Source organism: Syngnathoides biaculeatus, chromosome 20 (genome assembly GCF_019802595.1).
Source record: "Syngnathoides biaculeatus isolate LvHL_M chromosome 20, ASM1980259v1, whole genome shotgun sequence".
Lineage (NCBI taxonomy): Eukaryota > Metazoa > Chordata > Actinopteri > Syngnathiformes > Syngnathidae > Syngnathoides > Syngnathoides biaculeatus.
Window position 1 is genome coordinate 15,542,464 of NC_084659.1, and position 17,440 is coordinate 15,559,903.

At 44.8% G+C, this 17,440-nt stretch overlaps 1 protein-coding gene across 3 annotated transcripts in view; it reads left to right on the plus strand.

The window, feature by feature from the left end:
• Positions 1–17,440, plus strand: part of dock4b (dedicator of cytokinesis 4b) — a 103,811-nt gene that overhangs the window by 73,173 nt on the left and 13,198 nt on the right. For 2 of the 3 annotated variants that reach the window (XM_061806845.1, XM_061806848.1), the window contains 13 exons: positions 11–104; positions 174–322; positions 1,809–1,895; positions 1,987–2,091; positions 2,591–2,732; positions 3,331–3,497; positions 6,751–6,837; positions 9,904–10,080; positions 11,952–12,035; positions 14,069–14,188; positions 14,296–14,417; positions 16,429–16,549; positions 17,307–17,388. In XM_061806845.1, the coding sequence (XP_061662829.1) occupies positions 11–104; positions 174–322; positions 1,809–1,895; positions 1,987–2,091; positions 2,591–2,732; positions 3,331–3,497; positions 6,751–6,837; positions 9,904–10,080; positions 11,952–12,035; positions 14,069–14,188; positions 14,296–14,417; positions 16,429–16,549; positions 17,307–17,388 (1,537 nt within the window). The remainder of the gene's footprint in view (positions 1–10; positions 105–173; positions 323–1,808; positions 1,896–1,986; positions 2,092–2,590; positions 2,733–3,330; positions 3,498–6,750; positions 6,838–9,903; positions 10,081–11,951; positions 12,036–14,068; positions 14,189–14,295; positions 14,418–16,428; positions 16,550–17,306; positions 17,389–17,440) is intronic. The other variant, XM_061806846.1, reaches the window with a different exon arrangement.

The window sequence follows — 17,440 nt, forward strand, 5'->3', positions numbered from 1 at the left end:
GTGTGCTCAGAATTTCTACAAGACCGAGCTGAACAAGGAGGAAATGTACATCCGTTACATCCACAAGCTGTACGACCTGCATCTCAAGGCGCAGAACTACACGGGTAAGGGAACCCGCCTTCCCACGCGGATTGGTAAATTCTTCTAAACCCGCTCGCCGCTGCCGAATCCAGAGGCGTCGTACACCCTGCTGCTGTACGACGAGCTCCTGGAGTGGTCCGACAGGCCTCTGCGAGAGTTCCTCAACTATCCCATGCAGAGCGAGTGGCAGCGGAAGGAGTTCCTGCACCTCACCATCGTTCAGAACTTCGACAGAGGCAAGGTGAGCAGTGGAAACCCTCGTTATGACTTTTGGCAGTGGAACAGTGAACCAGTTCTACACCCTCGGCAGGATCCTCGAGGGTGCATGGGAGTTGGCCCGACCAGTCTACATGTGTTTTGTAGACTTGGAGAAAGGCAGGAGTCCTCTGGGGGGTTCTTTGGGAGTATGGGGTCCCGAACCCCCTGATACGAACTGTTCGGTCCCTGTACGACCGCTGTCAGAGTTTGGTCCGCATTGCCGCCAATAAGTCTGACTCGTTTCCGGTAAGAGTTGGATTCCGTCAAGGCTGCCCTTTGTCACCGATTTTGTTCAGAACTTTTATGAACAGAATTTCTAGCCACAGCCGAGGCATAGAGGGTGTCCGGTTTGGTGGCCTCAGCATCGCATCTCCGCTCTTTGCAGATGATGTGGTTCTGTTGGCTTCATCAAGCCGTGATCTCCAGTGAGAGAGCGATTCGCAGGCGGGTGCGCAGCGGCTGGGATGAAAATCAGCACCTCCAAATCTGAGACTATGGTCCTCAGTCGGAAAAGGGTGGCGTGCGCTCTCCGGGTCGGAGATGAGATCCTTCCCCAGGTGGAGGAGTTCAAGTATCTTGAGGTTTTGTTCACGAGTGAGGGAAGAATGGAGCGGATCGGTGCAGCGTCTGCAGTGATGCAGACTTTGTATCGGTCCGTTGTGGTAAAGCAATTTACAAGTTGATCTACGTTCCTACCCTCACCTATGGGCACGAGCTGTGGGTCGTGACCGAAAGAACAAGATCCCAGATACAAGCGGCCGAAATGAGTTTCCTACGCAGGGTGTCCGGGCACTTCCTGAGAGATAGGGTGAGAAGCTTGGTCATCAGGGAGGGGCTCAGTGTCGATCCGCTACTCCTCTGCATTGAGAGGATCCAGATGAGGTGGCTGGGGCATCTGATCCGGATACCTCCTGGACGCCTCCCTGATGAGGTGTTCCGAGATGTCCCACCGGAAAGAGACCCCGGGGTACGAACCGGGACACGCTGGAGAGACTTATGTCTCTCAGCTAGTTTGGGAATGCCTCTGGATCCCTCCGGAAGAGCTGGAAGAAGTGGCTGGGGAAAGGGAAGTCTGGGTATCCCTCCTGAAGCTACTTCCCCCACGACCAGACCCGGAAAAGTGGCAGATTATGAATGGATGGATACTGTGAAAAGTCTTTAACTTGACCTTGAAATCCAGCTTCCCCGCTGAATATGATCAGGGCAGTAAGAACCTCTCCAACCAGTCCACGCAGACAAAATAAATCCTGTTAACGTCACTGACGGAAAACCATACATTAGCGGGACGTCGTCTGCCCGCGTCCGGGGATTAGTCGGCGGCGGGGGAAGGAAAGGGCTTTCCATTTAATTAGCAAGATGTCCGGCGTTCGGTTTTCGCCACTTTGTAGTCGACCCGGCAGCGCCACCCGGTGTCCTCAGTTCACCTGTGCAGCAAAGTGAGTCTCGATTCTGTGTTCCGTCGACATCAGTGTTGGGAGAACGGCATCATCCTGTGCCGGGAGCTGGCAGACCAGTACGAGTCCTACTATGACTACAGGAACCTCAGCAAGATGAGAGTGAGAAACCCGTTCCAAATATGATTGTTTTGTTTGTTTGATTGTTTTTATTAACCTTTTTTTTTTTTTGTATCTGTGTGCGCGTTGCTAGATGATGGAAGCGTCGCTATATGACAAGATCATGGACCAGCAACGACTTGAGCCGGAATTCTTCAGAGTGGGATTCTACGGGAAGAAGTTCCCCTTTTTCTTACGGGTAACCTGACGTCGTGACATATTAGCATGACACTGGATGACGGTACAAGAACCTGCTCAGAATAAAAACTGGTCCAGATTTTACAGCTAGTCTGTACTTTTGGAAACAAATTGAAATGACATCATTACTATTTTATGATATACTGACGGTCTTGTGTGACTTAGAACCTTTCGAAGTTCAGATCGATGGAGACTCAAGAACTGAATGTCGAAGAAAGGTTACGTGACGTTCAATTTATTTTTATCAGTCTACTCTATTTTGGAGTGAGCAGTTTTTAACATTTGATTAATGTTCTAAGAATATTTAAGGTGTTAAAAAATATTCAACCTTGGATAAGGTGCAGAAATCATAAACATAAAAGGGAAAATTTGGTTTTTGAACGCAAGCGTCCTTGAGTTGTGAGGTGACGCTTCCCGTGTCTGCCGTGCAGTACCACTGTTCCTCCACCAGATGTCAAACTAACCCTACGCTACCTTTCCCTTCCCCACCTCCCTGTCAGAACAAGGAGTTTGTTTGCCGGGGCCACGACTACGAAAGGCTGGAGGCCTTCCAGCAGCGGATGCTCAACGAGTTCCCGCACGCCATCGCCATGCAGCACGTCAACCAGCCGGACCAGACCATCTACCAGGCGGACGCGCAGTGTATCCTTTTATATAGTCTCTTTTGCCTACGCGCGGTCAGGGTGGCCCGCAAAGGTTCAGTTCAGGGAACTGGACTGTACTTGTGCCCTAAAAGCTTCCCTAGTTCTGAATTTTCAGAGTGGAGTCCCTCGGTGACTCTGTTTCCTTTGGGGGCGGTGGTCATCGAAAGGTTGTTGTTGTTGCACAGCGTGGTTGGCGGAACACCCGTCCTGCAGGCCAATTAGTCAACTCATTTTTCTTGTGGCAAAAGCGCTTGTTAGCGCCGGTCTTGCTGTTGAAGGAAGCGAGTTTATGGGTCGGGGTTTCAGGACTTTGTTATAGGGCGACCTCTGTGTGAAGGCCGGTTTTCTAGTTATGGCTTATTTTTAGTTCTTTCAAATCGGTGCCATTCCCAGTCCAGAATTTGGATGTTTTTGTCCTTAAGGAACGTCCCCGGTTGAGGTACAAGTAAAACCGAGAAGTCCCCCACGAAGTCATCAGCCAGTGTCGTTATGTCACGTCATTTTGTGAACGCCTGGGTGATCTGAAGATCTCCTACCACGGATTCCATGGCTTCGGTTCTTCGCGTCACCGCCCCCTTAACACGAGACGCTTGCAGACCTGCAGATCTACGCCGTGACGCCGATCCCCGAGAGCCAGGACGTGCTGCAACGCGACGGCGTCCCCGACAACATCAAGAGCTTCTACAAGTTCAATCACATCTGGAGGTTCCGCTACGATCGGCCCTTTCACAAGGGGACCAAAGACAAGGAGAACGAGTTCAAGGTAGGCTAAGACCGTCTCCAGTTAAACAGACCAAGATTTTACGCTAAATGACTTGTTTTTTTTCCCCGAATATATTCAAACCGCAATTTCTCGAGTATCATTCACATTTCCCCTCGGCCCACCATGAATTGTCAAAAGTCACTAGTACTCATTGTGCCGACACCTAACGGGACAAGCCGAAAGAAACTTAGTTATAGGGGAAAATGGTCCTAAAAACCTTCACATTTTATACTAATATGCCGCCATCTAGTGGTTATGAAAAAGCTTTACGCGTTCATTCCAATATGCCACCGCCTCCTAGAGGTTATGAAAAACTCTCGCGTGCACTTTCATTCCAATTTGACAGGTGTTCAAATAAAGTGCTGAACTTCAGGATAATTCTTTAAAAAAAAAAAAAAACGTCACAAAATACATTTCTTCTTTTCCTTTCGGCTTGTCCCGTTGGGGGTCACCACAGCGAGTCATCTTTTTCCATCCAAGCCGATCTCGTGCATCTTCTTCTCTCACAACATCCGTAAATCTTTTCTTTGGTCTTCCTTTCGCTCGTTTGCCTGGCAGCTCCATCCTCAGCGCCCTTCTACATATATACTCGCTCTCTGGTCTCTGGACATGTCCAAACCATCAAAGTCTGATCTTTCGGACCTCGTCTCCAAAACATCAGACTTTGGCTGTCCCTCTAATGAACTCGTGAACCTCAACATCTTCATTTCTGCCACCTCCAGTTCTGGTTCCTGTTGTCTCTTCAGCTCCACCGTCTCTGATCCGTCCATCATGGGCGGCCTCACCACTGTTTTATAAACTTTGCCGTTCATCCTAGCGGAGACTCTTCTGTCACGTAGAACACCGGACACCTTCCGCTAACTTAGCTAGCTAGCTAAGCTTCCGCTAGCTTACCACACTCACCATTGCTCTGTATTGTTGACCCCAAATATTTGAAGTCCTCCACCCTCGCTATCTCTTCTCCCTGTCGCCTCATCTCCCCCCTCCGCCCCTTTCCATTTACGCGTTTTACTTCGGCTAATCTTCATTCCTCTCCTTTCCAGTGCATCCCTCCATCTCTCTCATTTTTTTCCTCCACCTCCTCAGAAAACACGTCACACTTCATTTTCAATAGGTCGAACCAAAAATCAGGTATTGTGAAAATGCCTTATACATAGGTAGAAGGGTTTTCCAGAGTTTTGACATCAAATTTGAGGGTGCGTATTATCCACGGGTGCGCATTGTACACAAGAAATTACAGTAATTGTTGTGACATTTTACTTTGGTGGTGTGCCGTGAAAAGTGAGAGCGATTGCATCCGGTACACAGTACGTATGAAAAATGTCATTCTTCTGTTGCCCGCTGATGTGGAGCAGCTCTCTTCATCAGCGCAAGCATGAACGTGCGCACAAAGGTATTAGCGAGTGTGTATTTTGCGCGTGTATTATTCATCCGAACTCTTTGTAGAACTACTTATAGTTAGGAGCGCTCATGCGCTGCATTGCACAAGCATGCGGCTGCACACGCTGCGAAAAAACGCACACCCCCCAATCCGCGCATGTCGCGTCATTCGGGGTCGATCAAAAGCTACTAGCGCACATTATGCAGTATGCAGTACGATGGTTGGATCTACGATGAAAACGCGGCAAAAGGTCACGCGTGTACCTGTTAGTCACCTTGTCTCGTGTGTTATGTCTACGTTGAGACTTCAAGGCCTTAATAATAAAAAAAAAAAAAAAGCACAAAATCGATGACGGTCACACGAGTTGCTGTCGAGTGTCTCAGAAGAGCCGCCTCCATCATCGCCGGCAGCTGGAGTGTCCTTGAGCAAGACGCTCTCCGCTCAATTACGCTTCAAACCAATAACGGACATTGCGAGGGCTCCCTGTGGAGAAGTAAATGAAACAAATGTGTAAAAAGTAGTATCCTGACATCACCAAGTATTTTCAGTTTTTAATGGACCGTTTTAATTTTAGACGGAGATAAGTCCAGCGCTGCGCCAGAATTAAAAAAAAAAAAAGCTCGTGTGCTCATACAGTATAGCGTGATTACCGGCCTCCAGAGCGCACCTAGTTACAAGCCTCGTGCCGCGCTAACACTAGTGCCGCGCTACAGCCAGCGCTAGCACTAGAGCCGTGCTAAAGCCAGCGCTAATGCTAACAAGGCCGGTTAAAATAAAACCTACCGGTAAATATCACTGACACACGCCAGTAACACAGCACGAACGCTAATGCTCGTGCTAACGCGAGCGCCGCGCTAAAGCTAGCGCTTACGCTAGCGCCACGCTAACGCTAACAGGGCCGGTTAAAATAAAACTTACCGGTTAATATCAGTGAGACACGCCAGTAGCACAGCACTAATGCTAACGCTAGTGCTGTGCTAAAGCTAGCACTTACGCTAGCGCCGTGCTAACGCTAACAGGGCTGGTTACAATAAAACTTACCGGTAAATATCACTGAGACACGCCAGTATCACATCAGCAACATGCTAGCACAGCGCTAACACTAGCGCAGCGCTAACAGGAAGGCCTTAAAAGTCACTTCCTCGGCACATATATTCCGGTCCGAATAATATGTGAATAAATAAAATATTTTTCTTCTTAGAAATGATAAATCATCTAGGTATTTTTTCTTGGCTGCTCCCATGTGCCATTATTTTATGACCTCTGTGATTTTTAATGCCTTTACAGCTGCTGTTGCTTTTATAGCCCTCGCGCGGCACCCGGTGCCATCAGCGCGACCTTGTCGGACGTCGACGTATTGATGAGCATGCTCGCCACGACGTCGCCCGGTTCTTTCAAAAAATACGACTTGACATGTGACCTGTCCCTTTAAGTCAGGGGTGTCAAATTCATTTTTGGGCCAGATTTTAGTCATGAGTTTATGAATCTGACACCATACAAATCGCATCATATTTACACGTGAAATTTATGAACTACTTCTGAATCAGAGATGTCATGGATTTGTTCACACTTATAAAATCTCAAGATTATCATTTATGATGCATGACAATTTGAAATCTTTGTACACATTTTCCCAAGAATCCTGGAAGTTGACACAAATGATTTGCCCTCGCGGGCCACATAAAATCACGCGGCGGGCCGGATCCGGCCCCCGGCCCTCGGGTTTGACACCGGCGCTCGAACAGACACTCGGCCGGCGAGGGAGCGGCTTCCCTCACGCCGCGCGCGTGGGTGCGCGTCCGCGTAACTGCTGCGTTCACCGCTCAGGGGCCGCACGAGTCCCAATCAGCGCTGCGATGATTGTGTGCGCAGAGCCTGTGGGTGGAGAGGACGACCCTGACGCTGGTCCAGAGCCTTCCCGGCATCTCGCGCTGGTTCGAGGTGGATAAACGAGAGCTGGTGAGCTTCAAAGACAACAGCGGTTTTCTCCCTTTTAACTTTGCAGGGTTGAGACCCCCCCCCCCCCCCCCCGTGTTCCCCCGTTCCTCGTATTGATCCGAGCCATCCCGTTTGAACAGCACTAATGGCCTCGGTCAGGTTTTGGGTCTGATTGGCTCCATGTAATCATCTCAACCTATTGAATGTCGTCCTAAAACATTTAATTGCTTTTGCTTTCATGACAAATGTCCAATTTTTTTTCCATTCTGTGAAAATCTTTTTTTTTTGTGTGTGTGTCCAGCATGCGGTATATAAATTGTGATTTTTAAACCATTTTTTTTTTTAGCTTTTCCTTATAATAACTGCATAGTAGAAAAGTGATTTGTTCAAAAAACGAATCGAGGGTTCCCATTACAATTAATGGAAAAAGAAATAATGTGTTCCAAATCTAAAAAAATTGAGATTTTTCAAGCATTTTTTTTTAGCTTTTCCTTATAATAACTGCATAGTAGAAATACATGTATAGTTTAAATATTTTATATAATAAAATAATTTCAGAAATATATATATATTTTTTTTGCTTAAATGTTTGCTTTAATCGTAGAGTAGGCTAAGCTGGAAGTGGACTGCCGTATTTGTAGCGACTCAGCCCCCAGCCTTGTAAACTTTTTTTTAATTAGAAGTGTAAACAAGCAATAATGAGGTAGAAAAAAAGCAAAATTTTTTATTTATCTTTTTTACAAAAAGTAACAAAAACATGAACTCATAATTTGAGTTAACGATATTTAAGTTTTTTTTTGGGGGGGGCGTTCGAGTACCGGATTTGTTCGAAAACGGGGACATATAATATATCGCCCCCCCCCCCGCATTGACACATACACACGGCCGTTTAAGAGCCCAGTGTGAAATTATTATACGATTATAAAAGGAGCCGCGACAACTCCGTTGTGCAATCGCAGATGAAATATGGCACCGGCGAAAAGCTCTATTAAAGAAGATTAAGGGTGCGAGAGGGGAAGGGGGGGAATAAATGCGGCGTGAGTACGGCTTTTTATTTAAAAAAAAAAAAGCATCATATTCAAAGGTGACCCAATACTAATTAGGTCTTACAAATATTGCACTTCATCCTCAAAGCTGCCGTACTTTTCATCCGCGCGATAAATATAAAGATTACGGCGGAGAAAGGTGATGAAAGGGGTTTTATCGTCCCTTAGCGCGTTTGTTGCGTTGGTTTCGTGGCCCGCAAATGACTCCTCTGTTAACACCGCTTGTTGGCTTTTTTTTTTTTTTTTTACATTTAAAAAAAAAAAAATTGAAACATTAATCACTCTGCAATGTGCAACCGCACGACGGCGCATTTAAAGTGAGCACCCGCTGTTGGGAGGATGTATAAACCGCAAAATGTGCAAAAAAATAAATAAAATAAAATGGAGGTCGGGTTGAAAAACACAACTGCTTCGAGGACATATTAGCAATTAGCCGCGAGCGGCGGGCGCGGCGAGCGCAAATTGGAAATTTAGCGCGGCGAAGACGCATTAAAGAAACCTCGAGTAATTGCTGACTTCAATTTGCAGAGTTTAAGTAGTTGTTTGCCACCTAAAAGGCCGCATTACGGATATTGATAGCTTCCGTCTACGGCACCCAAGCGGCCCAAATAGAATCTTAGTCGAACTGTTGGCGGATTAAAGTGCCAGAGGTGGGCGACCCGGGTCGCAGGAGTCAGACTCAAGTCGGCGGTTTGATCAACTAAAACTCAAAAAGAGTCAATCTGAGTCAGGTCTTGCCTGTTTACATTTGAAAATCGGCATTTTTCTGAAATATTTTGGCTAACTCACCCAAATACAGATACTAAACAAGCGCCAAGTGTAGTACAATCATTAGTTTTTTTAGGATATATATATAAAAAAAATTAGCCCAAGATACCAAAATGTTTTCCACCTGACCTACAACATGTACCAATTGAATTCTTGTAAGTATTTTGAAAATAAACCGCTATTACGACATCTTTGCGTAAGTGTGCACACCCCCACGTGGGTGCAGCTTTGTTCAGAATGAACCAGGCGCAAGTACAGGACAACCTCGGCTCTCGACTGCAATCCGTTCCCGAAGGCGGTTCGAGAAGTGATATGTTCGAAACCCGAATCGATGTTTCCCATTACAATTAATGGAAAAAGAAATAATGCGTTCCAAGCCTATAAAATTTGGCTTTTCAAAGCTTTTTTTTTTTTTTTAGCTTTTCCTGATAATAAACTGCATAGTAGAAATACATCTATAGTTTATATCATAAAATAATATATTTATTTTTGCTCAAAATGCACGCTTCAGTAGTAGAGTACGCTAGGCTGGGAGCGCATTTCGGTGTCTTTAGCGTCTCGTCCCCCAGCCTTGTAAACGTTTTTTTTTTATTAACAAAAGTGCAGAATTTAAATCAGCAACTTGCCTTTTATTTGATTTTTTTTTGTCACTTTTTGGAAGTACAGTGATGCCTCGGTTCTCGAGCACAATCTGTTACAGAAAACGGTTTGAAAAGTGATTTGTTCAAGAACCAAATCGATGTTTCCCATTACAGTGAATGGAAAGAAAAATAATGCGTTCCAAGCGTAAAATAATTTTGATTTTTCAAGAATTTTTTTGCTATTCCTGATAATAAACTGCATAATAGAAATAAATGTATAGTTTATATAATAAAATAATTTAAGAAATATATTTATTTTTTGCATAAAATGTAAGCTTTAGTAGTATAGTAGGCTTGACGAAACAGCCCCCCAGCCTTGTAAACTTTTTTTTTTAATTAACAAAAGTGCAGAATAAATTTAAACGAGCAATGATGAGGGGGGAAAAAAGGAAATTTCAAACTTTACAATAAGTAAAATAAAAAAAACATTAACTCGTAACTGCGTTAACGATATTTCCGTTTTTTTGAGGGGGGGCGTTCGAGTACCGGATTTGTTCAAAAACGGGGACGTATTCACTGTTAGCATAAACGCCAAATAAAGTTCAGCTGTTCCATCAGCTGTTTCCTGATTTATTTTTTGGAATCGCTTTGCGCGGCGGTTTTTGAACACGACACTCGTTGCGGTTTTCCAGGTGGAGGTGAGCCCGCTGGAGAACGCCATCGAGGTGATCGAGAACAAGAACTTGCAGCTGCGCACGCTGATCACGCAGTGCCAGAGCAGGCAGATGCAGAACGTCAACCCCCTCACCATGTGCCTCAACGGGGTCATCGACGCCGCCGTCAACGGGGGGCTGGCCCGCTACCAAGAGGTACGGCGCGGGAGGGGGACGGGGGGGGCACAAAAAAAAAAAAAAAGAGAAACCATCTTGAATATGTTTTTTCATCCTCAACCGCGCGAGTGGACTCGTGTCGCGTAGCAACCGCCTTTTCCACGCCGACGTGCGCACGGACTCCGTGTTTACAGGGAGGGAAGTGCTTTTATCATCGGCGGCGTTTCCGCGAGGTCCTTTTCGGATCCGGCGTGCACCCCCCCCCCGCCCCACCCACTATGGCGGCGAGCAACGCCGGGTTAAAAAAAAAAAATGCTTAATTTCCCAGTGTAATTCCGATTGACAGCTGCAGAGGTTCGCTCCGCGACAAATGAAGGCAAAATTGCGGTTATTAATATTGAGATTTATTGCTTTAATTTGGGCCCGAGCCCCTTTTGGGAGGCAGCGGAAGGGATGCGCTCTGATTTATTTCACCCCCCCCACTCCTTGTTCTCATTCCATATCTAATTGGACTTTTTCTCATGATTGACTGAGCCACTCGCTCACTCGGAATTTCCAACTGAACCTCAAACGCCTATTGATTATTTTTTTGCCTTTCATGTTTTTTTTTTTTTTTGGGCGCCGTTGAACCTCCATCATTAACCATATTGGGTGACGTGTACAACCAAAAAATGATTTCACTGGCACTTTTTTAGGTTGATCCATGTGAATACCGTAATTCCCGGCCCACGGAGCACACCTGATTGTAAGCCTCACCCAGTACATTTGTAAAGGAAATACCATTTGCTACATACATACGTCGCAGCAATGTAAAAGCCGCTAGTGCCCACATTGAAACAAGATATTTACACTGAAAGGCTGTACACAGAAAGAGTTTTATTACCTTAACTTAACTTAACAAAGCAACAACACGGTGGCTTGAACAGGGCTGTTAAAAAAAGAACATACTGGTAAAAAAAAACAAAAAAAAACAAACAGCTGTGGCGCACTAACGCTAGCACCACGCTAACACTAACACTAGTGCCACCCTAGCGCCGCACTAATGCTAACACTAGTGCCATGCTAGCGCAGTGCTAACTGTAGCGCCACACTAAAGGTAACACTAGTGCCATGCTAACGCTAGCGCTGCGGGCTAAGGCTAATGCCGTGCTAATGTTAGCGCTGTGCTAATAAGGCCGGTTAAAAAGAACATACTGGTAAAAATCACTGAGACACGGCAGTAAAGGGGTAGCACAGCGTTAACAGGGCCGAACCAGGTAACACTAACGCTAGCGCCACGCTAACACTAACACTAGTGCCACGCTAGTGCTGCACTAATGCTAACACTAGTGCCATGCTAGCGCCGTGCTAATGTCAGCGCGGCACGAATGATAACACTAGTGCCACGCTAGCGCTGCACTAACGCTAAAACTAGCGCCATGCGCTAACGCTAATGCCATGCTAAATTTAGGCCGGTTAAAAAAAAATCACTGAGACACGGCAGTAAGGGTTTAGCACAGCGCTAACAGGGCTGGACCAGTAAAAGTCACTTCCTCGGCGCATATATTCCGCCGGTCTCACTCTTAACTTTTCCGCTCGAGCGCCAGCACAAATTAGCCGCATCTCCGCATAAACCGCAAGGTTGAAAGCGTGTGGAAAAAAGTCACGGCTGATAGGCTGTAAATTACCGTAATAGAATTGGAAAAAAAAAATACACACAGGACTATTGTTCTCTATTTGAATGTTTTTTTTTTTCTTTTGTCAGCTTACTTATGAAACCTTTATTTATCTATTTTTCGCGGGGTTTTGTCAGCCCAGTGGGGATTCAGGTAACAAGGCAAAGGAGGCAAAAAAAAGGAAAAAAAAAAAAAGAAAAAATCAACTTCTGTTGTTCCATGTTTGTGCATAACAGATGTTTCGTCTTCACACAGGCCTTTTTTGTGAAGGACTACGTGATGAATCACCCCGAGGATGGGGAGAAGATCGGGCGCCTGAGAGAACTCATGTTTGAACAGGTAGGTAACAGTATTTTTTTTTTTTTTTTTGGGGTGGGGGGTCGGGGGAGGGGGACTTGTTTGTTTATAAGGCGTCACTGGTGCCCCCCGATGCAAACAAAACCGTTTGTAAACTCTCACAAGCATTCCCCACGACTCTGTGCAGTGACGTTAATGCTGTCCCATCAATTTTAGAAACCACAAAAGTAAAGAACGCCAAACTAAACATAAAACAGAGAGAATTATTCTTTTGAATTAAAAAAAAAAAACTCCATAGTGTTGCCTTGCCAGAGTCTGCCTCGCTTAATACGAGTAAACAATGCTAACTGTTAGCATCGATTGTTGTGGTTTTCGAAACGACCGCTATCTGATCACAAAAGGTGGAGCAACACATGTAAACAGAACTGTAGGCGACCATACTCACTGGAATATATTATGTTATCCATCCATTTTCTTAGCCGCTTATCCTCACAAGGATCGCGGCTGTCAACGGGCAGGAGGGCGGGGTACACCCTGAACTCGTTGCCAGGCAATCGCAGGGCACATCAAGACAAACAGCCAGCCGCATTCACAATTTGCAAATTTATTGTATATAAATTAATGTTGCATGTTTTTGGGATGTGGGAGGAAACCGGAGTGCCCGGAGAAAACCTACGCAGGCACGGGGAGAACATACAAACTCCACACAGCCGGGGCCGGGATTGAACCTGCGACCTCAGAACTGTGAGGCCAACGCTTTCCAATTGCCACCCTATATTATATTATATTATATTATATTTATTTTAAAAATATATCATACTTAAACATCTTCCTAAATCACAGTAGTCGAACAAAAAGTACAAGTATTCTTTGTTAGTGTCTGCCAAGCACATCAGAAATTTGAAATGCAATATTAAATTTGAATGAAATTGTAATTTTTTTCAATTCCGTTTAAATATGGTCTTCCTATTTTTGCATATAAAATAGAGCTTAAAAACAAGTAATTACATGGAAAATTAAAATATGTAAATAATGAAATTATGAATAATCATACAAATTGGCACAGTAAATAAAACCACTGGATGGTTTAATATTGAACAATTTTACAAGTAGATTTTTAAAAAATATATAGTTTTTTAAATTGACATCAAAATTTTCACACTGTCACTCATTTAATCTGAATATTAAATTCTTTATTTTTTTAATTTTTGAAAATAAAAATATTTAAATAATGAAATTAATAATCATACAAATTAGAACGGTTAATAAAACCACTGAACAGTTTTATGTTAATCAATTTTACAAGTTAATTTTGAAAATGTACTTTTTTTTTCTAAATTGACATCATTTTAATCCTGTGATTTATTTCATCTGGACTTGGACTTTTAAAACGCCCATTTGTTTATTTTTTTTTAATTTTCCAAAATTGAAACATTTAATTAATGAAATCAATAATCGTACAAATTAACGGACTAAATATAACCACTGAACAGTTTTAGGTTAAACAATTTTACAAGTTAATTTTGAAAACGTAAAAGATTTTTTTTCCAAATTTTAACACCGTGATTTATTTAATCTGGTTTTGGATTTTTAAAACGTCCATTTGTCTCCACGACTCAAAACATTGTTTATTGGACTGATTTCGTCCGATTTGTGATTTCTCCATAACATTTGAACGAATCAGAAAACCCACAAATAGGACACATCTGCGAGCATGTTGACGCGCAGGCGGCATATGTTCAAATATGAATATTGAAATGATATTCGGCTGAGAAGGGCAGACGACGTCTTTGAAGAACGGCCACGGGGGAGGACGGCCGGCGAGGTCACGGAGAAAAAGAAACAAACCAGGCAGGGAGGAGGAGGAGAAAGGAAGCGGCGCGGCGCTCGCCATGCTTGACTGAGCATCATCATGACCTCCTTGGCAGAAACTTTTTTTTATGTGGGGGGGGGGATGGGACTTGACTAAAGTCCTCGGAGGTGAACGCTGATCCACCTGAGCGCTCGCCGCTGCCAGTCTGTCACTTTTATGCAAAATCTTGGGAGAAACGAAGCAGCCGCTTTTGGTTTCGCAGGCGCATATTCTGGAATACGGGCTGGCCGTGCACGAGAAGGTCGTGCCTCAAGACATGAGGCCTCTGCACAAGAAGCTGGTGGACCAGTTCCATTTGATGAAATCCAGTCTGGGGATTCAGGTTTGGCTCCGCCTCATTTCATCGTGTCCCCGGCGCGTTCTGTTCTTCTCCTTGTCAGTTGTTCCTCAATTTTTTTCATTTTTTTTTTTTTTGCAACCCTCCCGCAGGAGTTCCCAGCTTACGTGCGCGCAAGCCCGGTCCACTTCACCAACGGGAGCCCGCGCACCTGCAGGAACTCGGTGCCCAGCATCATCAGCCCGGACGGCGGCCGAGGGGTCGCCAGGCGAAGGTGAAAATCTGACCCCCGGAAAATGAATTTGGATTGCGTTCCTAACAATGTTCAATTTTCAAGTGCGGTTCATTTTCCATTAAACAAACAAAAACAAAAGGACTACAAACTGATTTTCAATGTTTTTATTTGATTAATGTAAAATCATTATTACAATGAATTTGTGTAAAGGAAATTAAAATTTTATTTACTTTGTTCTTAAAATTGGACTTCTTTTTTAAAAAAAAACAAAAACCTTACTTAAAATGAAAATTACAATTTATATTTTCAGTATTACTTATACACCAGTCATAAAATTGAATTATGAATATTTCCCAAAATTTAGAATTGCAATTAACATTTTAATGACGTTTTCACGTGGTTCCGTAATTCCCAGCCTACACCCAGTACATACATATGTAAAGGAAATACCATTTGGTACATATATACGCCGCAGTGGTGTAAAAGCCGCAAGAGCCTACATTGAAACACGAGATATTTACCGAGAAAGAGGGTACATAGAAAAGGTTTAATGCTAGCGCTGTGCTAAAGCTAGCACTAACGCTAACAGGGGGGGCCGGTTAAAATAAAACTTACTGGTAAATATCACTGAGTCACGCCAGTAACACAACAGCAACACGCTAACACAGCGCTAACGCTAGCGCAGCGCTAACAGGGCCAGTAAAAGTCACTTCCTCGGCACATATATTCCACCGGTCTCACTCTTACCTTTTCCGCTTATACTTGTGCTAGTGCCCACATTGAAACCCACTAACGCTAACAGTAGCATGGCGCTAACGCTAGTGTGGGGCTAACACTAGCGCCGTGCAAACACTAGCATCGCGCCAACATGGCCGGTTAAAAAAAATACTGGTAAAAATCACTGAGACACGGCAGTAACACGCTAGCGCAGCGCTAATAGGGCCGGACCGGTATTCCACCGGTCTCACTCTTAGCTTTTCCGCTCGAGTGTTTCGAGTGTTTATATTTACAAAGAGTTTAACGCTAGCGCCATGCTAATGCTAATGGTAGCCAACGCTAGTGCCATGCTAACAAGGCCAGTTAAAAAACAAACATACCGGTAAAATTCACTGAGACACGGCAGTAACACGCTAGCGCACCGCTAACGTGGCCAGACCGGCAAAAGTCACTTCCTCGACACATAAATTCCACCGGTCTCACTCTTACATTTTAAAAACATGCACAAATTAGCCTCAACACCGCATAAACCGCAGGGTTGAAAGCGTGTGGAAAAAAAGTCGCGGCTTATAGGCCAGAAATTACGGAAGTTACAACATTTTCTTTTATTTATTTTTTCCATAGGGTCATAATTGGGTCATAATTTTTCAAATCATCTCACATCAAAAATGGATGTTTTTTTTAAATACCATTTCCAACTTTTGACAATGCGGGAAAAAAAAACCCCCACAAAAAAATGATGAATTGAAACTAAATGTGTTTTTAAAAATGAATCGTCCATTTTTTTTTCCCCCACAATGTCGCTTCATCTTTTCCTCTTTGATCTGAAACTTTTTTTCCACGTCGCCGCTTCACCTCAAAGGCCACTTTTGCGCTCTTCCTGCCTCGCGCCGAAGCTCCACCTGAGCGTGCAGTGGTCCGGCGCGCTGATGTGTTCACTGACCCCCACCCCGATGTCTGGATGTGACATTCGTGCCCCCACAGTTTGATCCCGGGGGGGGTCGGTGGGACACAGCCAGCATTGCCTTCGCTTCCCTGTTGACATTTTGCCTTTTCGTCTCTTTAAGTTTCCTCCTTGAATTTTCGGATTTATTCATTTTTCTTTTTTTTGGGGGGGGGGGGGCTTTCAAGCAAACCTCTGTGTTTTCCTCTTTCATCATCAGAATCTGTTATTATCTTCTAATCTGACATCAATCTCTTTTTTTCCCCTCCTCTTTCCCTCTCTCCATGTGGCTCTCGCCGCATCCTGGTGAGTCTCAAAGATAGCTCATTTTTTTCATCTTTTTTTTGGACGTGCATTTTACAATTTTGCCCCCCCCCCTCCCCCATCCAGTCTCCTCAGCTACCCGGCGGTGAACCGCTACTCCTCGTCTTCGCTGTCCTCCCAGGCGTCCAACGAGGTCAGCAACATCACAGGCCAGTCGGAGAGCTCTGATGAAGTCTTCAACATGCAGGTACTCGAACGCACAACCCCGAAGAATCGAAAGAAAATCTTTGCACCCCCCCCTCCCCGAGGTTGAATCGTGTCAAGATTTGAAATGCATAAATGCATTAAAATGCAGTAAAATGCCGCATCAAACTCCTGACAGTTTTCACCTAAAACATTTAAAAAAAAAAAAATTCATGGCTGTGTAGCAGAAACATCTGAGGGAATAAGACAGCAAAAAGAATGTTCTTTATTTTCATGCCGCTTGGAAAAAAAAAAAGAATAAAGTTTAAAAATTAATGTTTTTTTTTGACAACTGTTGCCATGGATGCGCACACTCGCAGCAATAGCAGGCTCGAGTTGCAGCATAGTTTGGGCGGAGGCGTACATTCGCCCCCATGTTTGGAATTTTGACTCTTGAGCCTCATTGATAGCTGTTCAAACGCTTCCGATGAACCGCGCTGGAAGTTTCCGCGCCAATTTACCGGTCGCACGTTTTTTTTTTTTTTTTTTTTTTTTTTTCCCTGCGATCTTCGGCTGAGTCCCGCGGTCTTCTTTGAAAGCGAAGCCCTTGTCGGGAAGGAGGCGAGGGGGCTCAAGAGGCTTTCAGCGGCCATTAAAGCCTCTTGAGCCGTTTTGACTTTGTAGTTTCGGGAGAACACGAGGCGAGATGTCCTCATTTTGACGTCGGGGGCGCTCTCTCGCTCATCATCGATGGCGGGGTAGCGGGGTGGAGGGACATAAGAACACCGGTTTGAATGTTTTGTGTCTTATCCGCCTACCAGCCCAGCCCGTCGACCTCGAGCCTGAGCTCCAACCACTCCGCCTCGCCGAATGTCACCAGCTCAGCGCCCTCCAGTGCCCGAGGTGAGCGTCACGTCCAGTGTCGGATTTCAAGTGCCTAGCAAGGCAGCTTCTA